The sequence below is a fragment of the Ptychodera flava genome, chromosome 5, assembly GCF_041260155.1.
Source record: "Ptychodera flava strain L36383 chromosome 5, AS_Pfla_20210202, whole genome shotgun sequence".
Taxonomy (NCBI): domain Eukaryota; kingdom Metazoa; phylum Hemichordata; class Enteropneusta; family Ptychoderidae; genus Ptychodera; species Ptychodera flava.
The window spans coordinates 24412296-24430980 of NC_091932.1; the positions used below are offsets into that span (position 1 = coordinate 24412296).

Here is an 18685-nt window from a genome sequence, read left to right on the forward strand (position 1 = left end):
GTTTGACTCGGTTTCGGATTTAGTTTCGGATTGGGATTCGACTAACTGAGAGTAATGTAATATTACCTGCTTATATTATCACTTTTTCTAAGGATATGATAACTACTGTATACACTAGAAAAAATCTTAATCAGACCGCCTGACTGCACATGTAGCATGTATTTCATGACATAATGTTTTCGCACAATGGTATTACACAGAATACATAGAAATGCATTTAATTGAATCTGTATTACACAACTTATTTACAAATACTTTAGTATAATATATTCAAAGTGAAATTTATGATGTAGAACAACATTAATTATCGGTAATTCATCCATTTTACGATAAATAGCACCGATTGACAATTAATTTTGGTCGGATTTTGTAGGCATGCCCACTATTTCTTTTCATATTTTATACACATTTTCGGCTAACCGTCAAGTGGATATTTTGTTTACAAATTAGCATTTTCTTCTGAAGATGTATTTGTTATTGATCAACCACACCATGTACCAGATATCTAGAAGTCGACACTTGAAGATGAGTGAGTGTGTCAGTTCTTTTCTTATAACTGTATTTTCAACATGAAAATATTGCACCGAATATAAACTTACTATAAAGACGTCTACAAAGACGGAAAGGGCAACACGCTGGCCGTAAACGTTTATCGATGGGCAAAGGCGAAAGGAAAGCCCAATAACGAGCGAGCCAGTTTTTCGGCAGTATTAGATTGCCTCGTCAGTATGCGGAGCTTGCCCTGGATGAAAGAATCATAGTACTTTCGACGATGGTAGGCAAAAAATAGACACCTGGGAGAACATTTTCTGACGCCAAGTTTGCATTGCTTTCATTATTGCAATCATGGACAATGGTTTTCGTTGATATGCCTGTGTGCAGGTACTTTAACCTGAAACATTATTTCGAGTCGCGATAACAGGTAGACAGCACGATTGGAGATTACTATGTAAGCACGTGGAAAAAACGGTCAATACAAGGGCGGTTGTATGGAGCTATCTTTTAGAAAGCTTGTGATAAAGATAGAAGGAAAAGAATATGGTGACATTTTATCTGTAAAACAAAATCATCATGTATCGCACTTATAAGGTACTACTGAGTAAAAATACGCTTCATCGAACATTTCAAAGACAATAATGAACAGCTGAATAATTGTGAAACTAACTTAGGCAAATACAAAGCTATTACTGCCAGGCTTAGGGCCTTCAAATATATACACGTTTCCTAAAACGTAACTGAAAGAAAAGAGTATTCCGATTGCTTATCATCGTCGGAAATTCAATGGAATCTGTAGGTAGCCTGTATGACTCACTAATTAAAAACGTCATGGTCCTTGTGTCTTATGATGTATATCCCTTACGGTTCTGGGTCTGGAAATCCGATTAGGCCTATCATATCCCGATTTTTGATGAAATATTTGGAGCATTTCTCTGCTATCTTTCATCTTGAAACCTAACTTGATGAATGATTGTAGCTTGTAGTCACAAATAGTATTAGAAGGACATTATTGACTTTAAAAAGTTTCATTGAGTACAAAGTTCTGATAATGAGATGTAATACTCTTCACATGGTGGCATGAAGCGAAGATCGCTGCCAATGTACATTTGGACTTGGTGAATGTATTTTTTGACATACAAAACAATGGAAGTAGAGATGACCCTTTTCTGCGATCGCAGACGCAAGACCATCTTGTATGGGCTATGATTTGTCCCGAGACAAACGGAATCACGGCAACGTGTTTATAGTTTTATAATATGATAAGGTGATTTGTCGTACACGAAACATCTTGAATACCCTAAAAATGCTTCCGATTTCTTCAAAACTATAAGTTATGATGCGGATGAGATTTGTGGATTACTGTACAACATCGTGGTTTATTTTAGGTTTCGATTCCATTCCATTGCAGAAACGGAAGGTTGAAAAATAGAGCATCGGTGTTGTGTGTTTGATGATCATTCGTTCCACACCACATCGCCAATCTGCACAGTCGGCAACAAAGACGGAGTTGCAGAAATGGTGAATAAATTTGACAAAAGTAGTGGACCGCAAAATGTAGTGAGAATACGGCGTTTCGCTTTTTTTGATGTCATTTCCCTGTAGCTGAATATTTCGATAGCAAAGCTGTAGTTCTAACTTTGCAAAATGACACCGAGTGATCCACTACTTTCGTAAAATCGTGATAAGGCAACCCCCTTGACTAATTGTAGCTACATGCAATGTGCTACTGACAAAATACTTTCAACAACCATATCACAATCAGACACTGCATGATCCTGTAGGCATGGCGAGGGTTGGTGTCCGTACTTGACAAGGAGACTTGACACCCTTTTCATCAAAGCAAACGCTTCGCATTTCAGTTCATCTGTAAATGTCGTATAAGGCGTATTGGTGTCACTCTTGTGTCGGTGAAAATTACCTTCCGAGTTTTTCTTCACACACAATTCTCTCTGCTCATTCATGGTCATGTTCAAAAAGTTGACTATCCGCTTCATTTCTTTTATGCTGTTTTCTTTAATGTTTTCATAATGAACAACCAGAGTCGGAATATGTAGATCCAAACGTTTTTCACTATCTCTCGTATTCTTTAAAACGAGCTTCGATGAATAATCGGTAGTGGCCTGGAAAAATCGAACAAAATTCAAAAGAAGTTAGAGTACAAAACAGTAGGACAATGAGAAGACTCACTCCTTCATATGTAAAATAACAGTTGGAAAAAACATGATATTAGACTTTTGTAAAACAATACAGGTTAAAGGACGCGATAATTGAATAAACACAATGAGTGTAATTGTATTCATAAAGAAAGGGTGATATTCCATCATATTGCAAAACATTACGTTTACCTGTGTTCGTCATTTTGGTGGAGATTTGCAACCTCTCTGAAACTTAAAGATCTGTTCAACTTCTGCTCAAGAGGTTACATAAAAGTTATTTGTTGTTGGAGACTTTTAAAGGCCATGAGCTACAACTCTGCAAAATTTGTCCGACATCCAATCTGCATAGTGAGTGATATATTCATTAACTATGCCTCAACAGCGTTTGCTTGTGGCAGAATAGGCAGAAATTTAAACACATTTTGATCATTTTAAATTTCCTGCCATTTTCAAAATATTGCCATGTTATGTGAAAAAACAGAGATTTTTTGTCAAATGGAGTGAATCCCTTTCCGTCCTTTCAATGGGTTTGAACCATGTTGTATTTGTAAAGATTCAAATGTGTACATGCACCATTTACGCTGTTTATCATGTAGTTGTATGGAGGTGGCCATATTTGGGTGCGGCACCCGTTTATTATTTGTCTTACTGAAACCTCCCCATGCAGTCCCACTCAGTGGATAATTATACTTGAGTAAATATCTCTGAGTAAGAACATTTCTATGAACTAATTTTAATCTAAATATAAAATCATGAAAAAATGCCAAAAGTTGCAGCTCATGTGCCTTTAACTAATAATGGCGCTCATTTTGAATATCAAATATCTAGAATCTAAAAAGAGTTCCTCGTCTATTAAGAACTTTGAATGACAGCAATTATTAGCATTACCGATAATTATTAGAAAAAGAATAAACCAAATTTTTTCTATATGAAAAATGTGATCAATTTCAATGGTATAAATATCTCATTGAGTGGCCTATTCATTCAATGTCGACGTAAGATTAATTTATCGGGGGTTTTCTACCTTTGTTCGTTCCTAAGCGTTTTCTCCATGTCGCCTTGCCAACGTGATTACGAGAACGCCTCCTATTCCTCTCAGCGATCGCGGCGTCGATTGGATTACGCAACAGAAGTATGGCTGCTTCCCAAGTTTCCGGTATGCGAGCTATACAATGAACTTTACCCGTTAGAGTGTTGCCATCCAAATAATCCTCAAACTCACCAACAAACCCTGGAAAACCATACGCATAGTGTTTGGCAGGTGTCTGTGTACTTACGAAATAAAACAGAGTGATTTTCATCTGGACTATGCTTTACTGTGGCAATGAAAACAATGTGTTTGATGTTATTGCCATCTTGTCTCAAATTTCTTCTTAAAACGTTTTTTTTTAGCCAATCTGTACTGTGTAATTTTGAAATATACTATTTGAGACACATAATTTAAGGAAATCAGGTGCAAATTTAATCATTTTTTAAATCGAAAAACCACGTCAAAACGACATCACATCATTGACAAGACGTACAACAAACAACCTACCACCTTCGTAGAGTGCCTCTTCATGGTAGACGGAACCTGTGTAAAATCCAGTGGCTTGTTCTATGAGATGGCGTGTCCATGTATTGCCTGCACCCCCTGGGCTGATCAGCGGTACCAGTGGAAAGGTATTTGGAGAAGCCAGTCGCACCGGGCAACTGATTGAGCTCAGATCATCTTCTCCTAAAGTAATTGACAGTTTTATGATGTCAAAGAAAGAACAATATTTAGGTCATATGTTCTACCCCTGGTTTTCCCCGTGTCCTATCCACTTTCAAGTGACACGTGATACTGATACCGTGCATGTCTGTAGATTTTTATTAAAATAACAGGGTGTGTTTTTCACAAAGTAGTATGATTAATAGCCGGACAGTCTCGTCGAAACACGCGGCGCATGCATTGCGAAATCAGAGAGAAACGTATGACTCAAAAGCTATGCTGCTATCACCAAATTTTGAATATAGAGTGTGCGTAGAACTCATTTATTAAAAGGGAATGGGCTGAAGGAAAATCGGAGCCTGTCGGTAGGTTGAAATGTTGTGCTCCCCAATTACGTTTTCTCAAGTATAACCCTCCCCATACACCAAACCTAATGAACATGCCCCTTCACTGTTGCCCGAAAAATTTTTCGATTTTGATACACATTTGTCGCGCATGCAATTACCATGCGGACACTAAGCTTTTCTAGACACTTAGTTATTTCATTGGACTTTTTGTAGCAGAAGACATCAAGAAAAGACATCTAACATTGTTTACATTAGGTGATTTGACAAACTAAGGAAAAGAGTTAACCAGGTTTATGAAAGCATTTTAATTCCAGGACAGGAGGGACCACTCATGTACCAACATCGGCCACAATGGTGCTTCGAAAATCAGTGAAGACACTCCTTGTTAAAAGCAAACCGCCTCCTTCCCATTTACCAGCTGAATTTGGTACTATTATTCATATGACTGGGACGTATCATTCTATTTGTAGGTGGTGTCAAAATTTGATAAATAATATTTATTTTGGTGGCGACATTTTGGAACCAACTCAGAGCGTTTGTTTAACAGAGTAGATTTGCCGGCATTGATAATGTACATTATAAAGTATAATACAGTATACAGAATAAAGAAGATGATTTAATACCTTGATCGACTGAGTAATAAGCGAGCACTCTCTGTTATGGGAAGCATTCCTTGTAGACAAAATTCTAACAAGCAAATGGTACGACAAGACTAAGTGAATCTATACTGGTATCAGAATATCTAAAAAGCATTGTACTTGAAAGTGACATTTTTGCTACCAATAATATCTCCGAGACTCTCCAGTTAAATTTTGAACAACTTGTCATACTGGATTGTTGCAGTGCATAATATCAAAACACATTAAAAAGCTTTTACATAAAACAAGAAAAGTGTGTAGCGTGTTACACCTGATTTTACTCTGGCTCTAGCACCCGCTCCACTCATAACCCTCGTGGTCGTGCGTTACTAGAAATGCATCGCTATACCCCTCGGCCTACGTACTGCCCCGGAGAAAGGCTATGTTTTTCGCAGGCCAATACCCCTCGGGTAATAAACGGGAGCTATAGCACTCATGATTAGTTAGTAGGTGTTTAATATGAAATTGAGATGGCAACGATATCAGAAATGTTTTTAATTTCTTTCAATTTTTCTGAAGAAATTAATTTTTCATCGTTTATGGTATGACTTTACATATTTTAATTTGTTAGTCTGTTTTCGTTTCTCTTGATTAACTACATCATTTGTTTTTGTAACGCTTTTCTTCGCTTCAGAGGGAAGTTGTTTGTTTTTCAAATAAAAAGAAGTAAATTTTCCTTGGTCTTCACACTCATTTATATGCCTGGGACATACCATTAAGATGGTGTCGAAATTTGATAAATAATATTTGTTTTGGTTGCGACATTTTGAAACCAACTCTGAGCATTTGTAGTTGTCAGTCTGATTCCACTGCTTACTGCAACTGTTCAGGAAGATGCTGTCATCAATCAAATAGGGAACCTACAGGGGCCGGAGGAATCGGGGAGGGTCACATTTTACTAACTTGCCCTGGAGAAAGGGTAACATTTTTTAGTTTATGATAAATAAAAGTCTGAATGACTTGTGTAAAGGACTGGACAGCAATTACAGGGGAGGAACGGTGTTTTTCAGTAATGAGTTACAATTTTTCATCAAGCAGATTTGAAGAGTTATGAAATTTCACACATGCCTTTGGGAAGGGTTACCATTTTTGCACACTATTTGAAGCCAAGATGTGGCCGCATAGTGTTTTGTACAAAGATATAAAATTAAAATATATTGGATTCATGTTAGTGTACTTTGCTTGAAGTGGGAGGTAAAAGGGGCATGTTTGAAGTAATTTGACACTAAACATGGCAGTCTTTGGAATACTCAGAACAATTTTTTTCCAATATAAAATACCAATTTCTGTGTATTTACTGACCTTGTATGATTAATATAAATGTGCTTCATTATAATAGGATGGTTACAAGTGCCTATGTGTATAAGAAATTTAGTTGTGGAATTTCACCGAAAATCATACACATTTGCTCATTTCTACATGGTATTCTATGAGAAAACTATGAACAACTTGTTTCTAATATAAAACTAGTAATTTGTTTGCATTTATAGATTGTGGATAATTGACATAAATGTACTTGATTATAGTAGGATGGTTTCAAGTGAGTTTGTGTACAACATATTTTACTTGTATTTTTGAACAATTTTTTTATTTAGTTTTCAAACATACTCAACTGCAACCTGTCTTTTAAACTTTGCTTGAAGATTCCAAGGATCGTTCTATACCAGATTTACTTTACTATCAAAATACACTGAGAAATTCAGATCACATCAAATGATTATGGCTAACTCGTAAATATATTCGTAAATATATTCGTAAATATATTCGTTTGGGAAATTTATCACTCTGTGACCCTACATGGAGCCTTTTTAATTTGGAAATATCCCTTGCTGAAAAATGTGTGACGGTCCCCAAAATGTAGTTTTACAGAAAACATGGGCATGGGAATTTGCGACCCACTTCCAATCCCGCTACCACTCCACCCCTTGTAATTTACGTCCAGTACCTAACTGTAAGTAGTCTCTCCGAACGTTCTTCTGCAATAGCAGACGCCATTTTTGACGTCACGAAAATGGGCCCTGTGCTTTCAAGGTTTTTCCTCAAGTCATGAACAATTTTTAGTCTCTCACATTAACTCATCGACAGGGAATAGTGAAATAGAACCCGCCATTCAGCATATACATACTACTGATATTTATTGTCAAAATATGAAAGAAAACGTTGTCTCATAGGTGAGGTCAAACGATATGAATTATTTCTTTTCTATGATAAAAATGTTGAAGGTAGTTGTAACCGAAGCTCAGAAGTACTTACCACCATTCCAGTTAACTGTCTGCCCCTCCGTGGTCTTCGTATTGACGTTATATTTCGTGAATAGTGGTACCATAACTATCACGAGTAGAATGATAGCCAATCCAGCCATTACATGGTCTCTTCTTACCATGTTACCCAGCAATTTCCAAAAATATGCTCAACATGAAACTAATGAAGTGTTCAGAACACATGGCGTATAAGGCGTCAAATTCCTTATCATGTCAAGGCCGGCACTGCGTTCAGTAAACTTGTAACGCGTAGCCAGTGGTTTGTAAGCCCTCACTGTAGAGCCTTTTGATAGGCTGAGATTGTAAATGGTCCCCGGTAGACTGATGGAAAGAAAGAAATGTTAGACCAGTATCTATACGAAATACCCTACAATTTTCATTGCCCCTTGTACGTTTGACGTATTATACTCATGCAATGTCGCGTGACTTACTATCTCGAATTGTTTGTTATCAATACATGTTTTGGGCGCACACAAAAAAGTTATTGTATTGACTGCTACCGAACCTTTGGATTCTACTGTATTTGCTTTATTCGCGACTGGATTGGTTTGAAAGCCGATTTATAGTCAGGCAGCCGGTTGGGTGAACCTGGTTTTTATCTTCTTAAGATTTTTTCTAGGTGAATATTGTTTGTCGACCCACAACAATAAAAAATTCATTACTGGCACTCTAGGTACATGTATCATGTCAAAAATACAGAGTATAGAGTAAGTCATATTTAATTTATGCAAATTATTACTCAAATATTGCATTTTACGATTACTGATTTGTTTTAGTGAAGCTTTAGGACACAAAGTGCAGTCTCAAGCATACATGTAGTTTTACCATATGAAGTCCATTTTTTTTCATCCTTTGTAAATTATCATTTCGTGGCCTATTAATTTTTATTAATTATTTGCATTTGCCCAAGCTGAGAGGGTGCCTGTATCTCTTCGTTTCCTTTGATGATCTTGACAAGCAAAAGCCGTTTTGGGAAAAAAAACTTAAGAAGGTAAAACAACGTTGAGTGTAAAACGTGGACTCCACTGCTGGACTAAAACCGGTCAAACCGGTCAAGTACATTAGGAAGGTGACTGATATTCGAGACGTGGCATTGCGCATTGTGTGCAGGTTTGTGTTTGACTATTTGATTCACACAAGCCCCTCTATCAGTAAGCGTGATGGAGAACCGAGATTAACATACTGAGCTGGAGCAGCATCCACTGTCTGCAGTATGTGCAATGTTTCAACTAACTTAGAGTTGGAACTATTGTTGGCTAGTCTACAGCAGGATAGTTATTATTATTAATCTTTATTCTTATACAATAGGCCTCCAGCCCAAATGTATACAAAAGTTATCAAAAATAGGTACATCTCGGAAGACACTGTTGTTATATGTATATAAATAAGATTAGTACATCTATTCGATTGAACTATTTACAGTCACATTGTTGGACATAGAATCTGGAAAAATCACAGATTGTATGCTATCTCGCTTTTTCATTGCAAAAAATATAAACTTTGATAAATTATGGATAACAGTGATATTCTGCATTTGAAACAGCAGAGTAAACTTATCAATAGATGGATGAGTGTAAATGTTGCGTGGTAAATATTTGGCTCTGAGCTCTTTATATAATGGACAAATAAGGCAAAAGTGATATTCATCTTCAATACTGTTTGTATCACAGAAACAACAAACTCTATCTGAACGACTTATTTTTAAATATCTGTCAGATTCAATTCGTAAGAATGTGCAGAAAGTCTAAAACGACATAAAGCACTGCGAAACTTGTGTACCTGGATAACTGACAAATATGACTCACAAGAAAATGAATTTTTGATAAGACGATAAGTGTCAAGCTTACTAAATACAGGTAAACTAGCGTGCCAATCTTGGATATAAATATCTTTACAGCGTTGTTTAAAAAGGAGGATAAAGCTATTAACACACCCTACCCCTTGATTGAGCCATGCTTCGCCCATTCCCACTGAAAAAAGTAACTTTTTAACCCCAAGTGCCCAACACTCTTTACTCTTCTCTGCTTCATTATATTGAAAGATGTAACAATGATATGCCAGACGATTTTGTGGCATAGACAGCAATCTAAACCAATATTTGATGACTCTGGTCAATCTGAAAACACGCACTGGGAAACGCCCAAGTTCAGCTTTAATTGCGAGACTTGGTGTATTTTGATAGACTTTCAACACGTAACGACAAAATTTATTCTGGACAATTTCAATTTGTTCTATTTGATGAAGCCCCCATATTTCACTTTCATACATCATAATTGGTAAAATTTTTCCATCAAATATCTTAAAAGCCAGCTTAACATCAAGAGCACCAAATTTAGCAAAAGCTTTTTGGAAATTAAAAAGAGCTTTGATGTTGAGCTCGATTCCATAAACCAGAGCTAAACAGCATAACACCAAGGTAGCTAAAAGCTTGGACCACCTCCAATTTCTGGCCATTCAAAAACCATTTTTCACTATTCTTTAACCTCCCTGCTTTCCTAAAAACAATAGTTTTGGATTTTGAAATATTAACCCTGAGTTTCCATTTATCAGAATACGAGCTGAGATTGTTCAATAGTCTCTGAAGTCCTATTTGAGTCGTACTGAATAAAGTAAGGTCATCGGCATACAGCAGAAAAAAAAGTTTAACAGTTGCTATATGCACTCCTGCAAAATCATGGTCCAGGCATTACCTATATCATTGATAAATAAAGTAAATAAAAGTGGGGACAGAATGCTACCTTGTTGAACACCAAGTTCACATCTGAAGAAATTAGAGATACCTGACGGAGATCGAATACAGGCTGTCACATTAGAATACATGGAATGTAAGACTGAAAACACTCTACCTTTCACACCAGCTTTAAATAGCTTGTAGAATAGCATATAATGGTTTACACGGTCAAAGCTTTTTCAAAGTCGATAAAAGCACAGTAAAGTCGCCACTTAGTGCAAGATATCTAGTTACAATAGTGTGGAGAATAAAAATGTTATCTACAGTGGAATATTTTTGACGAAAACCAGCTTGCTCTTCAATAAGTGGAAAATTAGTATCAGACCAGGACCGTAATCGTTGATAAATAATATTGCTGAAAACCTTATTAATTGTAGAAAGTAACGTTATTCCTCTATAATTGTTGACATTTTCTTTTGAACCCTTTTTATGTAATGGGACAATTAGTCCCTGTGCCCACTGCTTTGGAAAACAACCTGTTGCAAGAATGTTATTAAAAAGGTGGAGAATAATGTTTTTAAGTTGGAAAGGTGCATTTTTCAAAATTTCAGGGGCAATCCCATCAATACCTGGTGCCTTATTCTCTTTCAAACTAGAAATGGAATGTTCAAGTTCCTCCAATGTAATGTCTACATCAAGACTATCTGTCTCGATAAGATCTTCATCAAAATCTCTATTGGTATACACATTGTCTACAAATTGTTTTACATACTCATAAAATTCATCATCTGTATCAGACGATGACAAAACAGACTCAGTAAATAAACCAGAGAAATACTCATACCACTCATCAACTTTTATGTTTTGTGATGGCAAACTATTTTTATAGCTGATCAGTTTCCAGAATTGTCTGGAATTTGGCTGTCTACTCAAGATAGCCAATTTTTGTTTTTCACATTCACACCAATCATTCTTCTTTTTAGTTAATAAACTCTGATAAGTTTTCTTTAAATTAATGTATTTATCAAGGGCATCTTTGGAACGACAATTTCTAAAATGGTTTACTGTGAATCATATAGTCACCTTTTACTTGACTTCTGTAAACATACAGGACTGAGAATTATCAATGGCAGGCTACATAATGACCAAGGAAAAGGGTATTTTACATGTATCAAGGAACAAGGTGGAAGTGTTATTGACTATTATCTGGCAAAATATGAAGATTTTGAGATTTTTAGTCTTAGTGTGTGTGATCGCCAAGAGTCTGACCACTTTCCCATTCTGTTTAACATTACGTTACCAGTAATTTCACAAAGTTTCTCCGAGGAGAGTGAAACTCAGCAGGTTTCCTTTACCAGATTTTCATGGAAAGAGTCATGTAAAGAAAACTTTAGTAATTTTTGGGAAGGGGATCTTGGAACAGGTGTTACTTGTAATGTATTGTCTTTACTTGCAAACGCTGATATTGATGAGGCAGCTGCTCTCCTTATTGATTCTATTCAATAATCTGTTGACACTATGAAAGCAGCGCAGATGGCCATTCAAGAGTGCAGGGTAACACCTGGTATGATCATGAGTGTGCTAATACGAAAAGAGTTGTTCGTCAAGCTTTTAAACCATTTTAGGATAGTTTATAGAAGGACATGACAGATTGGAATGGCCATTTTCAAGATATCCAGTTGGAAACATGGGGTTATTGCCACACATTATCTACTGCAAATCTACTATTATGCAACTATAGCTCGATGAAATGAGTATATAGAATCGCCAATCCGACACGATTTGGGGACGTTAAACAATGACAGACACAGTTTAGAGGATTTTTATGGCGGTTGACCTTTTCGTTTCTAGCATTCAACTTTTACTTCAGTGTTTTGAATTCAGGTTAATGCTTTATTTCAAATTTTACCATGACACCAGGCTACTGAACAGTTTGGGTTTGAACACACGCTGGTGGCGGCTTCTTACTGTTTATGATCGGAATACTTCACCGATTTACGCAGTATCAGTTACAGTGCCGTAAGGTTATATTTTGTGCGATCCATAATAAGAGACTTGCGAGTTGTATTCTCGAAAGATTCTCATCTGTCTGATAGTTGAACAGTCTTGACATGCAGCAATGATTACATTTCATATGATCGGCCAGTACACAGGGTGTCTCCAAAAATGTGTAACCGTACTAGACCTATAGAGACCTTTCATTTTGTAAAACGAAATACTTCATATTGATATATACTTTAATGGAAGCATAAAAATGTTATATACTCTTCCTGAAAACAAACTCTAATGAAAATACCATCAAAAGACACAGTTATTATTATACCGTTTATAAATAGTTTAAACAAGGCACGTTTCAACAACAAATGACAAGAACATGAGTGACGCGTGTTCCCTTTGATGGTATAACTCAATCATGAAAGAAGATAGCCGGTCAGTCGTCAACTTTCTAAGTTTCGCTACTTTGTGGTCACAGTGATAAAATCATTTAATGGCACCCTCATTGATTTTGAAAACTCCTGCAGTCTTGCGTGTAAAAAGGATAGGTCGAATTACCAGAAACACTCCCTACGCCCCCTGCTTGCTTGCCCTCTTCGAAATTCAAGTCCAGGAGCCTCGCGTAAACGTTCAAACACACAAATCCTACAGATTTCATGCTCAAGTCATTTTCACGTTTGGCTCAAGAATTCACAATTTAAAAAAAAACATAACAAAACAAAACTAAGTGTAGAGGCGATTATGTAAAATCTCAGATTGACGGTTAACTCACAGATATATTATTGTCAAACCCTTTTAACGCAGTAATACTTCATATGCAACGGACAAAAGTACATTTTGCTTCTGCTCTTCACAAATACAAGTTGTGCAAACGCGGGCGCCCTCAAGCGTTCGATATCAAGATCACAGAATCGACTACCAAGAGGACACTCCTTTCAGCTATTATATCGTCATTAAAAGTGCCAGAATTTTCGACTCTAAGTGAAGACCCAGTTTTCAGTGAGCTCATATGATATGAGATAGTACCTTTCTCCATAAAAAGAAACAATACATATCAAAACATGCAAACAGATCCAAAGACACGGAATCTTGCTTGGATGACTTAATTTGTACATGGATGGCTGATTCTGTTTCCCATTCACTCATAACAATGTTCAATTTTACCTAGTTGTGTATCGACAGTTGTGCATCATTGAAAGCGATACTGGTAGATGGTAAACTTGTGCAGATAATCTGGGTACTAACTGTGTTGAAAATATCTGTCAGTAAACTTGTAGTTTGTAATACCGGTATGTTAGTAATATGCCATTTTGACATACTGCAATGTGATGTTTAAAATTATCAATTGAGTTGCTTTATAACTTCAGATACCATCAATCTGATTGATTAGGTCTTATGGTACTTGTCAGTTAGGGATTCACAATTCTGTACATTTGTGTGATATAAATTTTATGTTACACTGGTTAGCATTTTATGTGGAGGTGAGAGTCTGAGGATGGGAAGCAGGATATTTGAAAGTTTGAGATATCAGCTAGGTCACAGCATATTGAAGTTTCGAAACAGAAATTTACACAGTGACAGACTGAAAATTTCCATTTTGATTTTAGTTATGCTCAATTGACTGTACCTGGCATTTTTGTAACACTGACCACAATGTTTGTTTTGTAGTTGAGAATGATCTATAATGCCGTGTGGTTGACAGTTGTGGCATTTCTGTGGGGTGCTACAAACCCTCTCATCAAACAAGGAAGTGCGGGAATTGATAAGATCCAGAAATCCAACGCAGTCTGGCAGTTTGTGGCAGAGATTACATTTACTTGCAACGAATTGGAAGGTAAGCCATGATGAACCTATCTAGTGCATATATACACCAAGAATGTGATAAAATATGTTCAAGAATATGGTTGGTGTTAATATCAATGCACTGACAGGTGTGGTGCTACTCACCACCGAATCACGTGGTGAATCAGTACAAGCCAGTATGTACATTTCACAACGTCAATATTGACGTGCATTGCTGTAAAATCTTCGCAGCTGTTGCTAATGACATGAAGATGTTATGAGACAGGGCAAAACAGTCTGTCAATGTTACTGATTTTTGAAACTTCAATATTCTAAGATCCGGTATCTCAAGATTTCACATATCCTGTTTTCCATTCTCAGACTCTGACCTCCACATATAATGTTACCCAGTGTGACATAAAAATTGTCATTGTAAATGTATACAATATCAATTTTCAGTTGGGATCCTTGGCAACAGTATTGGCTCATGTTGTACACATGTGACAGGCAAAAGTTTGAAAACTGCATGCAATTACAAAACCAACTTTACTGAGTTATAGACTTTCCCCAAGTCTGTGGGTTCTCAAATATCATAACAGAGTAGAATGAAGGAACGAAACTTCAGAAGACATTGCGTTGATGGTGAGCTTAATGCTATCGCCAAACCGGAACATTTGGGAGCAAGTGAATAACGACAGCGTAAGCCTGAAAATACCAAGCGACTGGCCAGTTTATTGTGGATGTAGTATATAATGAAAGATATCAAAGGAAGATAGCCAGTGTGATGACTCACTTTCTTTCTTTCTTTTTCTTTGTATGCTTTTAATCTCCGTAGTACATTGTACCGTTTCTCATCAACCAGAGTGGTTCGCTAGTTTATTACCTGACTCTGGCATCTGCAGGTTGGTGGAAATAATTTACATTTACTATAGTACTGGTACATACTGAACATACCGGTATTTTGCTGGTGTAATGGATATAAAAGACAACAAAAGACGTTACACAGTATGTTGAAGATTGACAACTTCCCTTTGTAATGATTTAGCTGACGATGAAATCTCCAAGTCTTCATAAAATTCTTTGCGCAATTTGGCCTGTCCAGTGACCCCTTGGTTGCAAATGTAAATATCAAATGACACCACTCAAAATGATGGATTAAAGTTGCCATGGACACTCAAGAATCAATGATTAACCTTTTGAGTGCTGTAATTTTTCCCGCCAAAATTTTAGTGCAACATGTTACCAATTTTTATGAATTTTTCTGTGATTTTTGATCATTTTGGAAAAATTTTATGACTGATAAAAACCCCAAGTTTAATAAAAATGGCAAAAGTAGGAATGAGTTTCAAACAATGATTTTAGTAGTTCTATTTAGGGTACTGGAAGGAAATTTAACATTTTATCGAACATGTATATCTAGCATGCAAACAAATATGAAAATTAACTGTACGCTTAACCCTTTGAACCCGGCTCGGACATTAATGTCTGCATGACGTCATAGGGTACCAGGTCAGGTTGCAAAGGGTTAACTGAACATTTCAAAAAAGCAAGTTATGTCTTTCCAAGGCACTGTAGTGTAAAGTCTAACTGGCCAACCATATTTTCAGTATGACAGATTCATAAAGGTAAAACAAGTAAGACTACAGGCGCCAAAGTGAAATTTTTGGTACAGTACAGGAATATCTAAAAATTGAAAAGATGCATGGCTTTAGCTAGTTTTGTCAACAAACAAAACTTTTACCATGACCACGTTTATATTAGTGTGAAAAAGCGTTTATTAAATCACTACCTCAAACTCTTACTGTTGTGAGAATCAGCCTTATTACCTACAATGCATTGCAATATTACGTTGCTGTCCACTTAGCACAAGACAGATTCTGTTGTATTGCCAGTGTTAAACATATCAAGACAGCACGTATGTTTTCAATGTCTAATGTTTGGCTACAGTAGTTAATTCTTTTTTCCAGCTTTCTTCCTCATCAACTTGCCTGGGTCATTTAAAGGTATAAGCTGGCAGTTGTACATGTAGTCTCCAGCAATCTGATATTTCCCACTGTTTGTCTGTGAACTTTCAGAGTATAGTGAGCTTCAAGCTGTATATTTAGACAATTTTCCAGTAAATAATGAAAATCTTGCTAAGTGAAAACACTTGCGCTATTTATCATCACAGTTTAAACACTGACAAGATACTAGCCTTGAAATTTACCCCACAGTCTAAAAGATGAGATTAAAGGGAAAATTGGTTCATTTAGCCCTTTCTTTCCAATGTCTTTGTGTGTATGTCCCTCTGTCCTATTGAATTGGACAAACCTATGTTGTTGAAAGGGGTAAACCTATAGAAAATATAAAATGTAATCTCTAACTTTACTTTGTGAATGTAAATTTGTCTTGCAAACCTTTTTGATGTGCATTACATTGAATTGGTTTTCCATTGTAAAATATAATATTGGCATTTAGACTTTGTAAAAGTCAGTGTCCCAAGGACTTTTAAGGAGCAAACTTCAATGCTAACAAACTCTTATGGAAGTTTCTTGATTCATATAAGTTCACCAAATTGTCAAATAAACTTTTGTGAATAAAACACTACGTGATATTAATTTACTTTTTTGATTTCCTTCTGAACAGACTTGTCACTTGCTGTGCCCATAACAAATTCCCTGACATTTATTTTCACTACATTGACTGGAAAATACTGGGAGAAAGAATTGGTAATAAAGGTATGTATTAGTGTACATGTACCTTGTGTTGTACCTTGTGTTTTCCATCCACACCTTCAGTCACATAATTTAATCCTTTCAGTGTCAATGTCAATTCTGTTGCCTTTATATAATATAATGCCAACAATTTTTTTCTTCAAATCTAGACAATTGAGTTCAGTTTTTTTTCTAAAGTTTTGGTCAAAAACTGCTGCCAATGAAAAGTTATGTCCATGCGGTAAAATATTGTAAAAAATTAAAGAAACATCATCAAAATTGGTGAAATGTTGCACTGAAATTCTGGCAGGAAAAATTACAGCACTCAAAGGGTTAAGATGGCAATCATTCTAAGTGACCCCTTAAGCAAATGGGCATTGTAGTGTGTCCGAATATTGTACCTGCAACTTATTTTTGTCATTATTATTCAGTCATTTACAAACAGCCAATCAGCTACATGTACAAAAAAGACTTGGTTTCTGACTCATCAAGTTGGTGTCAATAATTAAAATCTACCAATAAGGTATGACCTGCTAAGTGACCACATATCAGTAGATACAAATTTACAAAATGTGAAATGAAGGTGGTATTCATGATCCCCGAGTCTGTTGTGACCTCATTAACTACACGTACAATAGGTCACCCAGGTCACAGAATACTGACTAATTTTATTGCATGGTCTGTTTCATTTCCTGTATAAATTTAAAGGCACATGAGCTGCAATTTTTGGCATTATTTTCATGATTTTATATTAAGATTAAAATTGGTTCATAGAAATGTTTTTACTCAGAGATGTTTAATTTAAAATGAACAAAAGTTTTTTCAATGTCTTGCCTATTCTGCCACAAGCAAACGTTGTTGAGGCATAGCGATTGACTATACAACCCTTTTCAGAATTAGAGCGCGAAGCCACTGCAGTGAACTGCAATAAAACTGCTTACACTAATTAGTTTCAGCTGTAGCCGTGGCCACTTTGGTGTTGAACAAGGCTACTTGATAAAGACCAAAAGTCTGCGTGTACAAAGGCTAAACTAGCTCTGTCTGAGGCTCGAGTTGTAAATGAGAGTTTACGATTGGCACCCTGTGTTCAAGATTAAGATACAATGTAACATTACCATGCACTGGTCCATGTACAAATCTTTTTTATTTCAACTTCCCCAGACAAACTGTCTGCATGGGACATACAATGTTGTCGACTTTGCCAGCTGGCTACAGCTGAAACTAAATAGTGTGAGCAGTTTTATTGCAGTTCACTGCAGTGGCTTCGCGCTCTAATTCTGAAAAGGGTTGTAATATCGTTCAATTCGCAGATTGCAATGAATATCTGAGGAAATCAGAGGTACCTTGAGGTTGGACAAATTTCACAGAATTGCAGCGCATGGGCCTTTAAGTTACTGAAAGGTCAACTTTGTATAATGGTGTCTGTAGTTATTCAATTTGATTCCCGTAATTTTCTGACTTTGCCCTAAAATGCCTGTGAACATTTGAGGCTCCTTTTCTGCACTCTATATGCAATATAATTTCAGAATTCCAATTGTTTCACACAGCAAGTATTTACATTTTCCCCAATTCTCTCTTCTTTTGTCATTCCAATTTTTTCAACAGAAACCTATATTGGAATGGTGTTTGTTGTGGCTGGTGTGTCTCTCTGTGTTATGGACAAGGCCTTCACTGGAAAATCGTGACCCAATGACATATTTACGATGGTAACATGATCATGGTTGTGTGATGAAATACCGTACTAGCACATGGTGTCATATATGTATTTCGTAATGATGTATAAAACAATAGACAGGAAAAACAGACTTGCCAAGAAAAACGACAGCAACACTTGTCCACACTTTTGTACATCAACCTTATACTAGTATTCTGCCTTACACACTGAGACATTGTGAGTTGTCAGTTACTTTGATATTGTGATTAAAGAGTCAATGGCTGTTACTTTTGATTA

The 18685-nt window shown here is 36.3% G+C and overlaps 2 protein-coding genes, 1 long non-coding RNA gene and 1 pseudogene across 3 annotated transcripts in view; 3 read left to right on the forward strand and 1 right to left on the reverse strand.

Annotated features, from left to right (window-relative positions):
- Positions 1-18160, forward strand: part of LOC139133353 (transmembrane protein 234 homolog) — a 220983-nt gene extending 202823 nt beyond the window's left edge. Inside the window, exon 5 of the mRNA XM_070699906.1 lies at positions 18045-18160. Within this exon, the coding sequence (XP_070556007.1) occupies positions 18045-18082 (38 nt within the window). The 3' untranslated portion in view covers positions 18083-18160. The remainder of the gene's footprint in view (positions 1-18044) is intronic.
- Positions 1-18685, forward strand: part of LOC139133344 (NLR family CARD domain-containing protein 4-like) — a 543607-nt gene that overhangs the window by 62745 nt on the left and 462177 nt on the right. The window lies entirely within an intron of this gene.
- LOC139132550 (uncharacterized) lies at positions 3684-7773 on the reverse strand. Its single transcript, XR_011552347.1, has 3 exons — positions 7586-7773; positions 4192-4371; positions 3684-3885 (listed from the first exon to the last, which is right to left on the reverse strand). It is a non-coding gene; the product is annotated as an uncharacterized lncRNA (long non-coding RNA).
- On the forward strand, positions 13933-18682 carry LOC139133354 (transmembrane protein 234 homolog; annotated as a pseudogene).